The following is a 19,905-nucleotide window of genomic DNA, read 5'->3' on the forward strand; positions in this document are numbered from 1 at the left end:
GTAAAAAAAAAAAAAAAAAAGATATATCTACACCAGGCGTGGGCAAACTACGGCCCGGGGCCCAAATGCGGCCCGTTAAGCTTTTTCATTCGGCCTGCCAAACTTGAAGAAATTATATTAATAGTAAGTTAGTAATAAAACAGCTATATTTTATCATTATTTTCAGTGTCTTAAGAGTCATAATAAAGACTCCTCAATAAAGAGCTAAATACCGAGGGGCTTTAATGACACTGATTTTATTGTAACTTTGCTTTTGTTCTTTTTCAATTGGCATTGAAGCACATGTTTTCTGTGAGGTGGCTCACCAAAAACCCTCCATCCATCTGCTGCTGCTCCGTCTCCCTCTGTCATATTTTAGAACCCATTGTGGGCTGACAACTGTTCTAGATGATAAAAAAAAATATTTTTTTGAAAATTTAATTGTGTTTTGCGTTTCTTATTCTGTTTTGCGTGCAAATTTAATGTCAACCTTTCCGTCTCCATGCATGTGTGTGTGTGTGTGTGTGTGTGTGTGTGTGTGTGTGTGTGTGTGTGCGCGCGCACCTCTTCAGTTTGGAGGGGACGGAGGAGAAGTTAAGAAACAGGGAGAGCCGGCCAGAGGACCTGCACATCATTGCCGAGCTCAGAGAGATGGTCACCGAGAGGGAGGCTCTGGTCAAGAAGCTGGTGGTAGGTTCCCTGCGGTCCGTTCTCCGCAGAACTGCCCCTTTGTGTGTCTGACGGCGGAAGGGCAACTCGAGCGGAGAAGGTTGCGGCTGTGATGGCTGTGTTGCGTTGTCGTCGTTGCACCTGGAAAGCAGGAAAATACACAAAGTGGACGTCGAATTAATCCCGAGGTAACAGTGACGAGCCAGTAGTGGGTGTAAAGGTCACGGTGAGCGAAGCCTTTCCACCGTCACTGCTCTGAGATCCTGTCGGCTGGGAGGAAATGACCGCCGCCCCTTGATGGAAATGCCACATTTTAGAATTTGCTCGCAGGTGAATCAGCCTTGCCATGTGTTTTACTGTACAGAGCAGCAATTCTAGGAGTAATCAAGGGGGAAAGAATTCTCACCATTCCCAAGACCAAGCGCAATACCAGGAGGGACCATGTCTTCTCTGTTGCTGCCCCCACCCTCTGGAGCTCACTCCCAACTTACAACCATGGCTGTCCTGACCTGCCATCATTCAAATCACAGCTCAAATCACATCTTCTCCAAACTGCTTTTCATGTTCAATGACTGTTTTTGTGTTACTTATGAACTACAATTGACACTCACCTCCCTGTTTTTACTCCACATTCTGGATTTTATTGTAAAGTCTTTTAACCTTTTAACCTTTTCTTTTTTTGTAATGTGTGTTTGAGGACTTTGAAAAGCTCTCTATAGATAAAATGAATTATCATTATTATTATTATTATTATTATTATTAATAATAATAATAATAATAATAATGATAAAATTAACCCCATTTTAAGTGGCATGCTCTTATTTATTAGCTGTATTCCAAAGTCCAAATAAGCAAATAGTTTGTTTTCTGCCTCCAAATGCTTTTCCCTTTTTTCTTCGCAGGACGACAAAAAGTTCTACCAGCTGGAGTTGGTCAACCGAGAGACGGGTTTCAACAAGGTCTTCAACTCCAGCGCCAACGTTGGCGTCATCAACCCTCTCATCAAGGTGAGTGGTCCCGCTGCCGCCGCCGCCGCCACCATGTGGGCGCCGCGAGCAACATCATCAGCCAAGCAGCCTTTGCTGTTTTTTCCCCGTCGTTCGGAGGCAGGTGGCCCTCTTGTCCGACGCCCACGCCGTGAAAAGCGCTGGAGAGCTATTGAGTTCCCTGCACACGTGAACCTCCCCTGAGTGCACTCGAGTGCTTGGCGTCCAGCAAAACGGTCGAGTTCCACGTACATGCAATCCAAGAGAGTCCGAGTCCGACTTCTCCATGCGTTTGCGTAAATGCCGAAGCTGCAGACGGAACAAGGCCTTGTTATTATTGCGTCCAGTGTCCGTTTTAGCGACACGGCGCAAACAAAAAAGGCAAAGCTGCCGAGACGTAGCTGCTGCTGCTGCTGCTGCTACTGCAGCATCCTCAGGAACTCGCTTCAAAACAATAAGGCTTGATTTTCAGATTGGCAGCCTCCTCCTCCTCCTCCTCCTCCTCCTTCTCCTCTTCTTGCTCCTTCTCTTCCCCTATCGTTCCTTGCAGCGGCTCCGTTCTTACCGGCTTCAATCAAAGCTCAGTCGGTCGAGAGGCAGCGCAGCGGGACTATTAAACCGCAGCGTGGTGACTGATGAGGATGGCGGGCGGGCGGGCGGGCGGCTGTGCTTTCTCAATCTGCGCGCCTACAATCGGCCGCATGCTGCGTCATTTCCCTTGAAACGATCTGTTGGAAGACCCGGATGGTGCATGCTGATCAAAGTTGAGCATCATTATCATTACCAAACCCCCAGCTGCAAGTAATCCAAAGTTTTTCAAGCAATTCAAGCAAATGTGTCAAAACTCTCCACAAATTTTCATTCCGTGCCTGTAGATTTGCAAAAAGTGCAAAAAAAAACAACCTTCGCATTGACATTTGATCGACCGGAAGCGACACGACATCAAGTGAGACGCCTTTAACTTGGAGGAGGCGGGGTCAAGAAGACCCCGCCTCCTCCTGACTGCTGTTCAGCCCTCTCCCTCTCTCTCCTCTTCCGTAGCATCCTCCTCTTCCTCCTCCTCATCCTCCTCCTCCTCATCCTCCTCATCATCATCACCCTCCTCACCATCCCATGCCGAGCCTTGCTCTTCTTCCACACGCTCCTCATCCTCAGGAAGCCCTGCCGCAGCATCAGGGCCCGCCAAGTTATCGGAGGTGAGATCCAAAAAAAAAAAAGACGCGCCTCCGCCGGCCCGGCAGGATGGATGCTTGCTGCCCCCCACCCACAACCACCTCCACCCAATGCCTGCAACTCTCACCGCAACTCACCCCTGTCCCCCTCCGCTCTTCTCGCCCACATTCCCCATACCCGATTTTTTTTGATCGCCCTTCCGCCAAAGTGATAAAGAAACTGGTGGATGCCTTGAGAACGTTCGCCACGGATCTGTGGAGATGCGGATCAAAACCCCCACAGTGAGATCCTCTGCAAAAATAAAGCTGCCACCTGAGGAACTGCAATGGAAGCAAATTGAATCTCGATTTTACCTATTGATGGGATTTGGAGAAGAAATTGAATCATGTGTCATATGCGCCACCAAGCCTGACCTTTATAATTAAAGCCTTATCCGGCACTGGCGACTAAATTAAAACTATTCATGCGCCTTTTATTAACTTCGGCCTCAGCTGGCGGTCAGCAGAGAAACGCAAAGCTGACATAATCCGCTTTTTGATCCATTTTGCGTCAGCATCTCGTTTTCAATTTTTTTTTTTTCCTTCCCATCAGCCAAACTGGCCTCCCGCAGCGCATCACTGAGACTCGAATCTCCGTCGGAACGCGTTTGAAGGAAGTTCCGGCGAGGCGGGGGGCAGAAAAGAGGCGCTGGGAGCGAGGTATCTCATGAGATCTTGGGATTTGTAATTTCTTTTGAGGGATGAAAAAAAGGTGGCAGATTAAAGCGAGACGCCCGCGAGCGTTGATTGGAAAAGCTGCGGCAGGTCTGCTGCTGGAGGGCGATAGAAGGTGACTTCAAACCAGGAAAACTCTCTTGTTGCCGCTCGTTTAGTTCCAAAGACTGCCGCCGGCCCACCGAGGTTCTTTTGAGACCTTGCTCCATCGCCCAAGCCTTTATGGTGTGGCCAAAATTGCTTCGCGCTGGAGGATAGTAATGTTGATATCGCTTCAGTGCACCAAGCTAGAAGCCCACAACTCCTGTTGAGGGAGTAGGTGGGGGTGGGGGTTGGTGAAAGTCTTCAAGTCGCTGGCAAAGAGCAAAACTGGAACGACTTCTGAATTCACGGCTCCCTGCCGAGTCGTCTCCCCAGGCTTTGTTCTCCAGAGTCGTATTAGCAGCGGGCGTGCGGGAGTTTAGGCAGCAGTCAGAGCCGCTCTCGGGTCTCCCCCCTTCTCCGGCTCGGTCACAGCGGAGACCTGCAACTCACGCAGAAATCCACGTTCCTTCTCTGCATGTGTCAGAAGTCCTTGCATCTGAGCGAGCTCCCCACAGGTAGGAGGACAAAACCTTTCAAATGCTATGTCCTGGATTTGCCAACCTCACGCCGACGCCCCCCCTCAGCCCAGAGCCTGGCCTCACCTTTTCCCACCGCGCACGCTTGCTGTTCGCCGCCGTGCATTGTGAACGCTTCCTGTCTTTATTTCAGCCCTCCTGAGGCCGACGCCACGCCGCAGTCGGACCCACAGAACTCGGAGGCGGGGGAAGGCAAGGAGCGCGTGGAGAAAGAAGAGGAGTTGTACTCGCAGTACTTCACGTTCTGAGTCGCAAAAAAACAAAACAGAAAAATCCTTTCAAACAAAAAGCAATGGGACGGAGCAGCGGAGTTCGGCGTCGAGCCTCGCGGAGGGTTTATTTTCCTTGATGGTCATTTGGACAACATGAAACACGCCACGGCTTCCCCGTCTGCGACGTCAAGTGCAGAGGGGGTTGTTGGTGGCGTGACCGTCAAGATGCGAGACCTCATTAACGTGTCAATCTGCGGCCTCCCTTTAGAATATTTTGTGGTGCTTCTTGCCATGAATCACACCCTGAAAACCCAAAATAGCCCTCCGTCCAGTTTTAATTGGCATCTTGGCGTATCCAAAGCCTTGAAAAGTCATTTTGGGGGGGAAGGAGCTCAACTTTTTGAGGGAATCTTCAACCAATAACCCTCGTAATTCTGGCTGAAAAATACTTTTGATTTACCCTGAGCGCCTAAAGGCAGGGCAATGTCATTCGATACTGGCAACAAGGTAATCTGAAAAAAAAAAAAACCTGGGTAATCTCCAGTATCCCGATCCTCAAGACCTCAAGACAAGCTGTTGTCTCTTCGCCGTACCTGGAAGCCAACAGGAAGTGAGCTTTCAGCCCAGAGCAAGAGAAACATTGCCTACCCCCCCCCCCCCCCCCCCCCCCACTGCTCCCGGCGTAGACTCCCGACTCCAACCTCCCTCTGTACTCAACTAACGCCACCGAAGACACGAACACCAGCAGCGGCGGCCAGCTAAACTCCGCCCTCCCTGTCCCAGTGCTTTGACCGTGTACATACAGTATATGTTTGGAAGTCATTTTCAGATCTCCGGGGGCCACTCGATCGGCCGTCCCCAGTGTCACGTCCGATCCAGCGGCCCCTCGTATTTTTACTATTCCAAGTATTTATAACGTAACGAGCTACTGTTTTTTCTACGGTCTGTGTTGTGACGCCAGTGGACCGGAGACGTGCGTTGGTGGGTGGGTGGGTTGAGGGTGCAGGGGTGGGTTCGGGCGCCCGGGGCGACTTCGCTTCTCGACGGCTCACCGATGCCAAGGGGTGTTAAAAGTCACAGCACTTATTTTCATTCACGAGCCCGGGAGGCGGGGTCGCCGCCTCGACCCCGCCCACTCTGCGCCTCTCCGGCTGTGGGGCAGGCCATAGAGCATGTGAAAACAGGAAAAAACAAACAACACTATCATAATGCTGCTGTCGCTCACTTGAAATCCTCATGTCTACTGTCTCTTGGTGCACTGTCCTCCTTATTTGTTTTTTTGTTTTTATTTCTGTTTTTTTTCTCTTTTAAATTGATCTGAAGTTTACGTCGTCCTCGCGCTCGCGACCACCGAAGGTCCGCGGAGATCTCGTCGCCGACATGTACAGTTTCCAAGCTACTCAGTCTGTGGCAGCAGGACAAAGAGGTTTGTATTCTGCAGTAACATATCGGCCAAATTAACGCTTCAGTGCGGCAAACTGACTCTGGGTGTTTCAGCTCAGAGGTTTTTTTGTACATGCGCGCAGGGAAATGAATAAACTAAGGGGTGGTTGAGAGAAGGTCTTGAAAAGAGCAGCGTTGCTTCATCCTAGCAAGGATCTTCCCATTTATTTTTTATGCAGTCATATATATTTTACTGGGTTTGGTTTTTCATACCTCTGGCCTTCTTTTTGGGGGTTTAGAAGAAGCAAAGCGCCAGGTTTTAGCAACGACCTTTCAGCCAGGAGCCCCAAGAAAAGTCTGACATACCCTTGAGCGAGGGGACGTTGATGGGTACGCAAAGAAACATGCGCGTTCCCACAGGCAAACAAGCGCACTGAGGTGCTCTAATTTCTGGCAAATTATTCAGTCGTCCTCACGGACGTTGGGCAGCTCGCTGTCTCTCTGACAAGAGCCAGTCTCCCGCGACGCTGTTCGGATCCTCCTCTGTGGAAAACCGACATCAATCTTGCTCTTCCCACGCTGGGTCGGATCCAAACAAGGGTTTCCTTCCTCGGGTACGTCCCATACTTTTTAAAGAAGCACTTCCTGTGGCCATGTGTGTGTGCCGGTGACAAATCTGATCGATGACAGCTGCGATGTCTCTACGCCGCATCCTGACACGAATGCAGCTAAATGCTACCGAGGCTTCTAGTTTGACCGAATGTTACTGCAAACACCAACCTGTACGTCATTTGTTTTAGAACATCCTCAAGTGTCGGAACGCCCGAAGAACTTGAGGGCTAAGTCATTTCAGGCAGAACCAGGCTGGACTGAAGTGACAGGGCTAACTTTGAGCTAATATCGCTAGTACACCAAGATGTCAGTGTCAGTTTTTCTGCGGCTTATTATTGCATATTATTTTGGTGGAGTACATGCAAGTTTTTGGTATGTTTTTGTTTTGGTTTCAGTTTAAATACTTGTGATTTAGCATGAGTTCCATATTCTTTCCAGTCACGAAACTTAGCCAGTTGTCTCCCAATAGAAATGGTATTTCTGTTTGTGGCATAAGTTGGCAGGCTAGCTCAATTCGCTATCAGTTTTGCTATTGTGACAGATTCTTGTTTTGTTTTTTGTTTTTTGCAATATTTTTCCATAGTCTGATATCATCAGAATATGAAAATGTTCTGGTATTAGCGCTCAATAAAAATGACACCTTTGTTACCAGAGCTTGGACATGTGGAGATGTTCTAAAATAAAATCAACCCTGGACCTGCCAAAAAATACATGGGACCAAAATAACAAGCAAACAAAGAAGCGTCCTCGTGGAACCACAGTCTGTTGGTTCTCTCCACCATGCACACTGTGAAGACTGTAAAGATTGTTGTTGTTGTTTTTTTTGTCGTCGTTTTTTTTCCATGGAAAGACCAAACCAAGAGGCACGATGTTGGGGGACAGTTTTCATTGACTTCAGAGTGTTTGTGGATCACCACAAGCTATACAAAATCCAAAGTGCGTCTCGGCATCAGGACCAGTCATCCACAGTACTTTCAGAGCACTTTAGGGACTTGTTGTCCACTTCTTTTTCTTTTCCTGAACGGTCGGTCCAATCAGAAGCTGTCTGAGAACTAAGCCCATGGATAGGCAAAGCTCCAGAAGAACTCCTGAATGGACGTGGTGAGGCGGTTGATGATGAAACAGATAAACACTGTGCCACCCCTTAAGTTGCAATTACCTATTTGAGCAAGTGACAAAGAATATGTACATATTCATCCGTTGCATATGTATTTTGTTCACGAATACTCAATATTTCATTCTGATCCCTTTTGTCTGACTGGTCTTTGACTGGTCTGTCTGTTGCGTCAGTGGGCTGAGTCTGCCTCCTGTGGCCAATACCAGAAGTGCAGGCAATTGCCATTACGTCATCTCTCTTTCACACACACCCCCGCGCCTATACCCGCACGCATACAGGCCTCAGCTGCTCATTTTGGTTTCAAACTGATCAGGGATCAGCTCACCTCACTTTGAACTGGCTTTCGGGAGGAGAAGAGCCAGGCAGAGGAAAACACGAGCGGAAGAGTCGGCGTCTGTGTTCTCGACTGTCATGCCATTGAACCATGTCTGTCCTGCCATTTTTAAAGGAAACTGTATGATAATGACATTAACGATATTTATTTATATTTATATAATTTCTGTTGTATGTTATGAAACAGTAAAATTCTGATTGTGAGATAAAAAGCCTTGTCATGTCTGTTTTTTGTTTTTTTTTATGTCCTCCAAAAGCTTCCGTACACAATTCATCACTAATACATGCGGTCACGTTAACTACACAACAAATTGTCCACACTGGTGTCACAAGAAATAAAAACACATTTAAAAAAAAATGTGTTTTGATGACGCCTCATAAATGGCAGAAAATATATGCCTGTTACATCGTCCTTTATTACTTTTTGAGAATTGTGCTTCTGCTTTGGTGTTTTAACAGTTCAAAGGTGGTAAAGCTTTCTCAACACATAGTATTAAGCACAGCATATATTTTTTCTTCACATTTTTCCTCACAAGAGTGCAGACACACTGACAATAATGTTTGCTTGCAGTGATACATTATTCCAAAGCGCTTATGAATCCACATTATACTTTAATTTCTCGACATTAGCTTGACCTTGAGAGACACTTCACCACATAAACTATGGATATAGCTAAAATCAAACCATGCAAATTTATGTTTCCTTCACAACTGATAAACTCAGCGAACTTGTACATAAGTCGATGGCGGTGAAAGCTTTTCTGCATTTTACAGCTGAAGTGTTACGATCATGTCCCATCCAGGTTCTGAATATAATACACTGAGGGCGTGGAAGGCGAAAATCATCTTTTCTCTGACTGTGCTTCTCTGAAAAGACAAAGACCACATCGTAACGTCTTCATACAAGCTGGCTGTGCTACTGCTCGAGCGAAAAAAGGTCACATTTGGTTTTACACCAACGTTTAAATTCATGATATAGATATATATATTTTTTTTAAAAGAACATCCTTGATTATTAGAAAGGCTTGCTTGGTAGTAACCACCTGGTGGCAGTGCAACATGCTGTGTAATTTATCTTTCTAAATAGGAGTACTAGCTGTCAACTTTTTTTTGACATGACTAAATAATACTATAGAATCCATGACTCCTTTTCACCTCTTGATGCAATAAGAGGCACTTTCAACTTCTGCCAGAAAAGCAGGAAATAGAATTCAGGGGGCTGTTTTCAATGATACTTGACTCAGGACATTATTACTCTTTATTACACACTTTCCAGTTCCAATATTTTCCATCTTTTTGTAAGCTTCCAATTCAATATTATGGACTTTTTTATCACCCTCTGTTTATCTTGAGTTTCTGGCTGGAGCAAAGAAAGAAAGGAAGCAGAAATGGAAAAATCATTTCCCGCCATCATTTAGCTCTTGACTTTGTCGGGTGCTCCGACTCAGTGGGACTTGGCCCCTTGCCGAGACATTGTGATGTGGCCAGAGTGTGACTCTACATGAGCAGCAGGTGAATACAAAGGCATACAGGCTATCGGGACTTTGCCTTCACGACAGATTGATGTGACCTCCGTGGTCAAGCAGAATCTGGCTGACATATGTAAGGGAGGGAATATCACCCCGCCATCCCCTCACCATATTTTAGCCTAATCCCGGTGGACGCACGCGACCTGCACACACACACTCACACCCACACACACACTCCGTCTGTCAGTCTGTCTCCATCTCCTCAGCTGCTCAGCAGGACAATGATGTAGATGAGCAGCAGGCAAATGAGGATGAGGGTGAAGTTGACAAAGAGCTCCTGCAGGTTCCTCTTGGCCTGGGGGTTCACCTCGATCTGGGACGCCCGGCGAATGGCTGACTTGGTCATGTGTTGGACCCTCTCCATGGTTGGGGTTAGATTTTGGCGCGTGGCTTTGAGGGCGACAAGAAAAGCTGGAGGCTCAGACCGCCGGGCCCGTTGGTTTCAAGGGTCAGGGTTGCCTGTCGACGCCGGTTCTTACTGCTCTTCAGCTTCAGCTCTTTGCAGTGGTTTCCGAAGACTGTGGAGGAAGTGAGAGGAAAATCAGGAAGGTAAGGCTGTCACTTCAATGAACTCCACCTGGCCTCTGTCATGTGCCTCTTGGTCGGCGTCTTGCTTCGACCTTTCAGTATCAGGACACGCAGTTCCGCGATAAGTGAGGCGCCAGCTGATGTCTGATGACGCGTCGAACCAGAATAACAGTGACGGCGGCGAATTGGGCTCGTGTGCCTTCACGGCTGAGCTGCGAGCGTCTGACGGAAAAATGCGACCTGAATCACGTCAACGGCATGAAGCGATTAAAGGGATAGTTGCTGCCCTCGCGAAGACAACAAATTGCGTTTCGTTCCCTGTCATGCCCCTCGGGACATAGCTACTAGAATTAAGGTCTTAATGACGCATAATAGAGCTATAAGACTCAAAGCTATAAGCTAGACCTAAGTTGGGGGCCAATGTCAGTGAACAGGATAGGGAAATGCCATGCGGTAAAGTCCACAGATTGTCAATTAGTAGTCGTCTAAGGATATTACAATTCAAGTGGTTCATGTGTATATACACAACGCCTGTGAAATTAAATAAGTACAATAGGAACATACCAGACATATGTATTAAATGTGGCTTAAAAGGTACGTTAATACTCTGTATGTGGGAATGCAGCCAAATAAAAACATTTTGAGTAGAAGTGAAAAACTTTATTGAAAAGATCATTTTAAAACAGATCATGTTGGATTCCAAACTATTCTTTATATCTGGATGAACATAACTTTAGTAAAGCAGAAAGTACTTCTATTGATATCAGTGCATTGATAGCAAAAACATGAACAGCTTTGAATTGGAAATATTTGAATGGACCTGGCATCTCCAAATGGTTAAAACATATATTGTCCAACTTACCTTTGGAAAGAATAATAAACATAAGTCAAGGCAACAAAAATTCCAAAAGATTTTGGAGCCATTTATTGACTTTATTCAGGACTTTGAAGTGGTCACTGCAGGGAGGGCGTAGCGCCCCCTGAGCGGGTTGAGCCGCACCTCCCTCAAAACTTCGTACCACTCTACCATCCCCTCTGCCATGTTCGCCCACTATATTTACAAAGGTCTGAAAAAACCCTATTGTCCGCCGCGGCCTCGTGATTCACATTAAAGAATGCCAAACAGTGTTTATTCCTGGAGCCCCGTTGCAAGAGACCCCAGAGTGTTAATCCTCGCTGCCGTTGTCCTGTTTGTCTGGAAGTCGTCCGCCGGCCATTGTTCTTTGGCATTTGTCAGCGAGACTCCAGGACACACAACGGGAGTCACCTCAGGCTTCAGCAGACATTTCAACACTTCTATTTTTAATCATTTTACTTTTGTTCCCCCCTCACGTCCGTAATCTTCTCCCCTGTCAGTCATTATCATTTGACACATTCGCACCTTGACGCAGGGCCTCCTGTGCTTGACCCGAGTGAAGGTTTGGAAGGATTTCTATCTAATCCACTCTTGGGATGGGGTTGGGGAGGGGGGGAGAGGAGGGGGGGGGGTAGTGAAAATACACAGAGGTTTGAAACATGTCACAGCCTGACTGTGTTTGCCTGTTGAAGATCAAGCTGGTGTACTTATTGGGCGATGACAGACGGATGATGTCTTGATTTTGCAAATTTGACTTCATGTTTTGAATAACCAGGCGGTGGTTGCAGATATTTTTGATCTAGCGAGCTTTGGAGGTCAATTTCTTGGTTCTCTGACCTTTGACCCCACTTTAAAGTGAGGTCAAAAGTGTCTTCAACTTGACAAGCGGTCGCCACGAAACGGCAAGCTGCGGGGGCTCATCTTCCAATTTGTCATTGCATTGCCCCTGCCCACCCCCCCACGGCTGAAGTGAAATGAGTTTTTGAAAGATAAAATATCTTCAGTCAACACACAATGGCGTCCGACGGCGTGGCAGACATAGCGCGCATATCTCCTCATCCCGACAGAAGCCTCGCTTATTTTTCCAAGCCACCATCTTTGTGTCATCACTTGGAGTGTGGGGGCGCAGCTGCTGCCCTGGCAGCGCTTGCAGGAATGGAGGCGTCAAGTGGAGGGTAAGGACTGCCTTCAGTCGGACTTCATTGATCTTTGTGGTCAGAGACTTCACACCAAGCGGCCGCTGAGTGTCATTTCAGGTGTACAAGCTAACCTTCAAAAACCTATTGATTTGAAGACTTTCAAAATTTAAGTTTAGGTACAACCTCCCCCATGCTCTCTGACTGTCGACAAAAAGGGCTTAACATAATATTTTTTTTTCAAGTTTATATCGAATTCTATTAAGGTCCAATGTATGCATTTTAATTTGGGGGTTTGAACTTATCTATAATATGTTATTAGCATCTCAATGGTAGTTAGGTAGCTAGCTGTTGAAGATAGAAAGATCTCTCCAGACCTGCACTGTGGCTCTAGATATGTGGTTCGTATTTGTCAGGGAGCAAGTAACCTCAGCAATGACATTAGCATGTGGCAGATCAGTGGAGTATCTGAGACAAAATCCGGTAAGTCTTTTCCGTGTTATAGTAAAGCTGAATCAGTTGACGCTGCCAAGAGTTAAGCGTGGCGACCAACAGGGGAAGTTGATAAAGGTCGCTTAGGGTACCCCTTGAAATTGAAGACCAAAATACTTTTAGCAAAGCAAGCACTTTGAGGTGGTAGAAAGCAGAACATGGACTTATTGATGATTATTTTTTAAAAGTCTGAGCTGTTTTCTGTCCACTAGCTACAGCTGCCTGAAACTTTGAGGAGTGGACTGAGAAAATCTATTTTCTTAGTGACATAATTGTGATCTTTCTCACCAGCTGGTAAAACCAAGAGGCAACAAAAAGGCACGACATATTGACCCAGACAGGAGTCAGAGAGCTTGTTCTGCTTTTGCTTTAGTTGTTAAAATATTACAAGCAGCTGAAGGAAGAAATAGATCCTCTTCATAAGAGGAATGAAATCCTGCCTAGTGGGGCCACAATAAATGGTCCTTATTTGGCAAAAGCAAAATGTTTGATGACGTAAAGATCGGAGCTATGTGCGGAGCACAGTTATCAGATTGTTTTTTTTGTAAACTGCTGTGATGCAAAGTCGCAACAGGCAATCGCACTGTAGTCTTTTCGCAGTCCCCGACTTGGGTTTCAGAACCAGCATGATGCTCCTTCAGATCCAAGTCTCACCTCTGTATGTCAGTTGTGTGTCTGATTTAATCTCCAATAGCGAGATCTAAGCCATGACTGGTTTTCCCTTCGTTCAAAGTTCACCGCAGCACTTTGCCTGAAATCAGAAGTGCAAAATCATTCACGGTGAGAGTGACCTGGCTGCCAAAAGTCTCCCTAAAAATTCCCTAAACCTCAGCCCGTTTGCTGAGATCCATCTCTATCTTGATCTCATGTGTGAGGAATTTGTTTAGTTCCCAGCATTTTACCCTCAGTACTACCCACCACACACACACACACACACACACACCCACGCACAAACACTTGCACGCTTTCCGCTCGCTGCTCCTTACCTCTCTGATTGCGGGAGTTTTGGGGGCAGAAGTGTCAGACACGCGGCTCTCTGCACGGCTGGAAGCCCAATGAGGAGAGGAGGAGGACGAGGAGGCAGAGGAGGAGAGAGTGGAGGAGGGAGGGAGGAAGAGAGAGAGAGAGAGAGAGAGGAAGAGGCAGGGCCGACCCCAGCAGGCACTGATCTGGGGTCAGTGGGTCGCTTCACACGCAGCGGACCGTCTGGATGTCGATGCGTGAATTTGGACACATGAAGCGTAGTGAAATCCACCCACCCATCCATCCATCCATCCACCCACTTCTGCAGGGGTGCTGCAGCTCATCCCAGCCGCGTTGGCCCGAAGGCAGAGTCACACCCCGGGACAAGTGGCCAGTTTGGTGCACGTGCACAGTTTGGAGTCTCCAACTGACTTTTTTGGTGAGTGTGGGAGGAGGCGGGAACCCATAGACTCAGAAAGGGCACCGGGCCCAAGACTCAAACCCACCACCTTCTTGCTCTATAGATGGACAACGCATAGTTGGGACAATAGTAGAAGAAGGAGGTTGTGCCCATTACTACCACTTACTTGTGTTGTGTACCGACTTTCCCCCCCCCAAAAAAATACATGTGTCTTAACCATTTTCACTTCCTGAGCAAAACCTGCCTTTGTGAAATGCAAAACTTGATGGCACATATACCAAGAAGAATCCCCACCACCATCCAGTCCGTATTTAGACTCCTCCCCCCTCTTTAGAAGGCGTCCCTGTCATCCATCTCACTGCGGCCGCCAACCAGCCCCTCATTGTCTTCATCGTGCCGGCAGCCTGGTTCCAAAACAAACAGCTGACGTCTGTCATCTCTATATACGAGCTGCTGCGGAACAGTTTCCCCACATTGTACCTTTATCCAAATTAGACGTGAGGGGATTCCACGGTCTCTCTCTCTCATCTGGCAAGGCTCTTGTGGACGTGAAGGCACTGGTCCCACTACCCAACACGAGAGAGAGACCGTCACATCAGAGCGATTTTTGGCCGGTGATTTCATCTGGATCTCTGTCAGAAAACACAGAGCGATCGGCGGCTGTTGGCTGTGTCTTTTCATGTGTGTGTGTGTGTGTGTGTGTGTGTGTGTGTGTGTGTGTGTGTGTGTGTGTGTGTGTGTGTGTGTGTTCTGGACAGCGTCTTTCTCCCGGGAGGAATCAAAAGCGACAAGATGTTCCAAAAGAGAGACAAAAAAAAAAAGAAGAAATGGGGATGGAAAATGTATAAATAACCCCCCCCCCCTGCTGTGTCCCAGAAAAGCAATGCGTCCGCCTTATATGGCGAACGTGCTTGTAAACAGGCTGTCAGTCGTGTCCGGGGTCAGGCAGCTGCGTCACACACATCCTCAGATCACGGTCAGGTGTTTTCTTCCGTCTGCACGCCGTCACATTTGTACACTGTTTGTTGAAGACGCACAAATCTTTATCAAGAGCTTCTGATTTCAGTGCGATGCCGCTGCCTCTCCGGCTTCCCATCATTACGCCGGTCGTCCCTTCAGCTCAACCCTCACGAGCCCGTATGAAAGGGAAACCGCCGCTTCAAACGGGGGCCCACGACGATTTGTCTTGCTGTCGCGTGTGCACGTGTCGTTCTCAGACTTCGGCCCGCTTAGCGTGAGCCGCGAGGGGAGGCGCAGTTTTGCATCGACGCAGCCGCTGACCTACTTTTCTTTCTTCTGTTTACTTTCTTCCTCTCCTCCCTGCATCACCTTCCTCCTTCATTTCCCTCCATTTTTCATCCCGTCTTTCCTCCTCTTGCCCCCCTCCCTTCACCTTTTATCTCACAAGCACACCGCCCCCTTTATTTTTCTATTAGTCTGTTAGACAAGAAAACACTTGCCCCCCCCCCCCTCTTTTCTTCCAAGGAGCGGCCGAGTTCGGGCCTCCACTGCAGCCTTACATGGTGAAATGCCGACCGCTCCATCAAGTGGTGCCAAAGAGAGAAGAGGAGGAGAGGAAACGGCTCGGCCGATGGAGGAAAACCGGAGAGGAGGCGGCGACAGGCGACGCTTTGCATCGCACCCGATGTCCACACCAGGCCCCAAGGCCTCGCCGAGGTTTGCGAGTCGTCGTGAATTTACAAAAGCACGGACGGTTTGGTCGTGCATTCTGGGGGCGAACGGGGATGAGTGGGCGTGGCGTGGCAGTGTGGTTGAGGGGGGTTTCTCCCCATCAGCTGTGTTTACTTTGGAGGCTTAGTGCTGCTGTTGGCAGCTTCGCGCACACACATTCTCCCTTTCCGCCTCGCTCCCACTGTTCTCCAGATATAGCCAGCTATGCGAAGAAGCCTTCCACCAGTTTTATCCCCCCCCCCCCCCCCCCCCGGAGCCGGCGGTCGGTCTCAGAACGCGGTTTTACCGATTATGCGGACATTTCAATTGGATGCCAAGACGGGACAAGACAACAATGGCAACAAGAAAGCAGAACTTTGATCTTTGTTGAGTCGGTGAATTGAAGAAATATGTGACGTCTTTGTTGTTTGGGAGACCCCAGTAGACCCTTGGTTCCTTTGGGTAGTTTTAATTGCCTTCGGAGTCTTAGCTTTGATGTCCCACAACAAAAACCGCCAAATGAGCCTGGATCGAGACACGCTTTCACACGCTGTCTTCCCACACAGAAAAGGGCGGACCGGAGAGTTTTTCCGCCGCAGAGTTCAAGGGCTCGCACTCAACAAGCGGAGTCCTCCCCGGTTGCTGTACCCAGTCCCAGCTGCTGATGCTCGCCCTATTTCTAGTAAGCCGACCGCAACCGGCACACCTGGCCTAATCTCCACCTGTCGCAAACGATCCCGAACACCTCGGCCGTCCAGCTCGTTCCCACACAGCACAAAGGCCACAAAGCCGAGGCGCAGCCGCCAGGATCGGAATCCCCGCAGTCTGTTTTCAAATCCGTCCGTCGTCCGCCGCGCACCATCCCGGCTATGTGCTCCACGACGCTTCAGTGAAACCACACTAAAAAACTAGGCGGCCGCCGTTGCCCCCAAAAATAAAGATCACAGTCGCACGCCGGTAAGGATTCTGGCCAACTGTCCCTGGATTTGGGAACGCCTCTGATCTCAGCGAATCCAAAAATAACTCCTGATAAGTTTCCTGAAAATAGAAACCTGAATCAACTCAGGTTCAATTGGCTGAGCCTAACAGGGAGGTGGGGGAATCACGTTTTGATGCAGTTCAGCAGCGCGAGTCAAATGGACGCGCGGTGGCTCTGTTTTCTTTGGCCGCCAGGCAGGAGAATCTAGGGGTGACTAATGAGAACATCGCCATTAGCTGCCGCTCTGTTTGTTCCTCGGCAAACACACTGATGAGTCGCACAATTCATTAGCCAGACCTCCGCTTAGAGTCTCATCGCAAAGTAAAAAAGAAGAAAAATAGCAAAAGAGAGACACTCCTTCCTTTTTGAACAGTCACCTTCATCGAAATGTAAGATATTTAGCTTTGGTTCTAAGAGCATCAGTTGGCATTGGGTTTTTGCATGCATAAGAGAAGGTGCTGATCATTAGCCTTCATTAGCACACAACAGCATTCTTTCCGTTGATACAACACCGTGTCATCGCACTGTCAATAAATAAAGGTCGTTCACAAAGGGAGCTATGACAGGACGGCCGCACTCCTGTGAGTGTGTGCGTACGCGTGTGCACGTGCTTGTGTGTGTGTGTGTGTGTGTGTGTGTGTGTGTGTGTGTGTGTGTGTGTGTGTGTGTGAATGGGATCATAAAAGGTCTTTATTTAGCAGTGAAGTATCGTGCAAAAAAATATGCACTGCTTCCACTGTGATTTAATTTGTCATTATATGAAATGAGGATGATGGAAAAAAAAATCCACAGAAGTTGGGCCGACACAACACGGGTTTCCAAGGAAATGGGCTGACTTTGTAGCCTCAGTTCCCCTTGTGACTAGGGGGCATGTATCATTCATTCATTCATTTTCCATACCCGCTTAGTCCCGAGCACAGGGTCACGGGGGTCTGCTGGAGCCCATCCCCCCCCCACATAGAAACAGACAACCATTCACACTCACATGCACACCTACGGACAGTTTAGAGTGTTCAATTGACCTCACATGCATGTTTTTGGAGTGTGGGAGGAAGCCGGAGAACCAGGAGAGAACCCACGCAGACACAGGGAGAACATGCAAACTCCGGCATGTATCATATACATTTCTATTTTGTTGTCTGTTTGCTTGTGACTAAAAGCATTCAGTCTTATTTCGATTGCATATTTTTATGTTTTATCCTCAATATACAATAATTGTTTACAATAAGTGGACTTTTTTTGTCTGCTAGCGCAGTCTATTCATCATCAGTCCCCGGCTTTGGGTTGGATTTGGCTGCTGTCTGAACTGTCCTCAGCTCAGCTGAAGGACAGTCATGTTACTTATTGCCACCGATCTGACGCTACTGCACCGTCCAGTCCAATCTCCGATTGGCCGCAGTTATTTGGAGCATCCTGATATGATGCTGTAGCCATGCGGCCTCCCGGCTGTGGGGGCGTGTGATTGGGTAGTCGTCCAGGCTTGTGATTGGGGGCCGAGGTATCTATAAAGGGGCTTTTTCTTGCGTGTGTCTTGGATGGAGGCAGTGGAAAAATATCAGCTCTATTTTTAAAGGCTCGTTGAAGAAGAGGGTCATCCGCGTCCCCCACGGGGGGGCACAAACCGTCCGTCAAGCCTGTCCTCCCGCCGCCGTTTGCTCTCCATCACCGTGCGACTTCTATGATAAGAACTGTAAAATTATGATATTTGCGACTCCGCATACATCCTGCGAACAGGCACAGTTTTGTTTTAACAAGTCAGAAATTCAAAGTGTAATTTTCGATGCGACTTTAAAGGGCCCCCAGTGGATGAGTTTTAAAGGTTTTAAAGGTTTTAATTTTTTCCCCCCAAAAAAAGTTCAAATTTAACCTGTCCATTGATTGTTAATCACGTAAATACATGTAAACCAAAATGTTGTTGGAGGTCACGGAGTGCTTGTTGCCTTTCACAGCGACTCAATGGAGCCCTGTGAAGAATGACGGCGCCACCGTGTGGACAGATCTGCCCCGTCACTGTTGTTTCGAGGTTCATGTTTGGCTTATTGTCACTCTTCCTCTTTCGTCTTTTTTCATAAAAGAGCACACAAAACACTGGAATTAATTTTGAGCATCCCGTCCTTGTTCAAACGTAGTTCCCACGTTTTCGACAGCAGGTGTCGCCAAACCAAAGCAAATATAATTCCCTGAGACCAACAAAATGCGAGAGTACAAAAATTCATGGGGGGGGGGGGAAAACGAAAGATTTAAAAATAAAAATAAAAACAATCAGCTTCACAATTCTTTATTGGTTCACATATTGTGAGTGTTATTCTCCATGGATTAGGGTTCATTTCAGAATGCACCTATTTTTATTTATTATTATTTTTAAATCAGCAACAAGTGATTCTCATGCTGTGTGCTTGGCAAAAAAGTAAGTAAACAAAAATCAAGGTTGCCACACTGAAATAAAAAATACAACAGAGCGGAGGTACTGAAAGATGTGGAACATAGTGGAAACTATTCAGTCACAGATTTGAGATTTTCAGGAAACGTCTAACTGTTTATGCTCACACTTCTATTTAGGCAGCACAATAAAACTTCCACTTTTGCTTTCGGGTGCTTTCTGCAGTCATATCTCATGGGGTACAGTGCTAAAAAAAAGAAAAGAAAAAGAAAAACAAGACATGCTGCTCCACAGAGATAAGAAGAAAGTACAACACCTGAAAACAAACAGACGAGTCGCATACCTGAGGGACAGTTGTGAAAAACACACACGCGCGCACACACGCACGCACACACACACACACACACACACACACACACACACACACACACTTCCTCTTTCTTGTAGCACTCGTTAATGGTCGTGATGACTCGGCGGATAATCTGCTGCTGCTGTGGTTCTTCAAAGAACAAAATCGTGTGCAAGCCAAAGTCTTGGTGTGGTGGGGCAAGTCTTATAAAGCCGAGACTGGCTAACTAGACTAGCTCGCCCCACGTCTGTGTGACAACGCGTTCATCCTTTCACTTGAAGCTGAGGGGAGAATGCGGTTTTATTGTCAGTTAGCTTGATAGATAACATCATCAAATGGGGTCTCTAGACTTTGAAGTAACCCGCATTAGCTTTGAAATTGAGCGCTCCTTATATGGTCAACACCAGATCGGGGTTTGTGTCTTCAGCGTTTCTGCTGCAAAGGACGTCAAACCAGCGTGACCTATTGTTGGCTACAATAGGAAACAGAAGAGCAACCAGAACAGGAGGCCGCAAGACCATTGAGGGAATGAGATGGGTTAGTTACCTGTGGCACAGTTCGTATATCATTCACATGTTCACATATGTAAGAGATAATGTTCAAATTCCATTTTCCCCCCCCACAATCATTTTTTTCCCCCTCATCAAGTTCTGACGTTTGCTTGATGATATTAGATGATAACTACCTCCACCTCAACATCATCAAAACCAAAGAACTCATCAGTCCCCCTTCACCCCAGGACCCCATATCCATCAACCATCACTCTGTTCAGATTGTTGACAGCTTTAAATACGTCCGCATCAC

The 19,905-nt window shown here is 47.5% G+C and overlaps 2 protein-coding genes across 4 annotated transcripts in view; one reads left to right on the plus strand and one right to left on the minus strand.

Annotated features, from left to right (window-relative positions):
* Positions 1–4,898, plus strand: part of fam184aa (family with sequence similarity 184 member Aa) — a 45,042-nt gene extending 40,144 nt beyond the window's left edge. Inside the window, exons 21-24 of one of the 2 annotated variants that reach the window (XM_076017241.1) lie at positions 552–669; positions 1,551–1,655; positions 2,676–2,830; positions 4,274–4,898. In XM_076017241.1, the coding sequence (XP_075873356.1) occupies positions 552–669; positions 1,551–1,655; positions 2,676–2,830; positions 4,274–4,388 (493 nt within the window). In that variant the 3' untranslated portion in view covers positions 4,389–4,898. The remainder of the gene's footprint in view (positions 1–551; positions 670–1,550; positions 1,656–2,675; positions 2,831–4,273) is intronic. The other variant, XM_076017247.1, reaches the window with a different exon arrangement.
* A 3,251-nt stretch (positions 4,899–8,149) lies between these two features.
* On the minus strand, positions 8,150–13,482 carry pln2 (phospholamban 2). 2 transcript variants are annotated; one of them, XR_012925812.1, is made up of 3 exons: positions 13,325–13,482; positions 9,435–9,844; positions 8,150–8,664 (listed from the first exon to the last, which is right to left on the minus strand). XR_012925812.1 is itself a non-coding variant. In XM_076017379.1 (2 exons), the coding sequence occupies exon 2, from the start codon at positions 9,688–9,690 to the stop codon at positions 9,529–9,531; it is 162 nt and encodes a 53-aa protein (XP_075873494.1). In that variant the 5' UTR covers positions 9,691–9,844; positions 13,325–13,482; the 3' UTR covers positions 8,150–9,528. The 2 variants fall into 2 exon arrangements, 1 of the variants encoding a protein (XP_075873494.1); XM_076017379.1 differs by having other exon boundaries at positions 8,150–9,844.
* Between the last annotated feature and the right edge of the window lie 6,423 nt (positions 13,483–19,905).

Source organism: Nelusetta ayraudi, unplaced genomic scaffold (genome assembly GCF_046127955.1).
Source record: "Nelusetta ayraudi isolate G7.1 ecotype Tasmania unplaced genomic scaffold, CSIRO-AGI_Nayr_v1 ptg000006l, whole genome shotgun sequence".
In the NCBI taxonomy this organism is placed as follows: Eukaryota; Metazoa; Chordata; class Actinopteri; order Tetraodontiformes; family Monacanthidae; genus Nelusetta; species Nelusetta ayraudi.

What these genes read in the sequence shown, in the direction of transcription:
- pln2 (XM_076017379.1), bottom strand. Translation starts at nt 9,690, where the DNA reads ATGGAGAGGGTCCAACACATGACCAAGTCAGCCATTCGCCGGGCGTCC.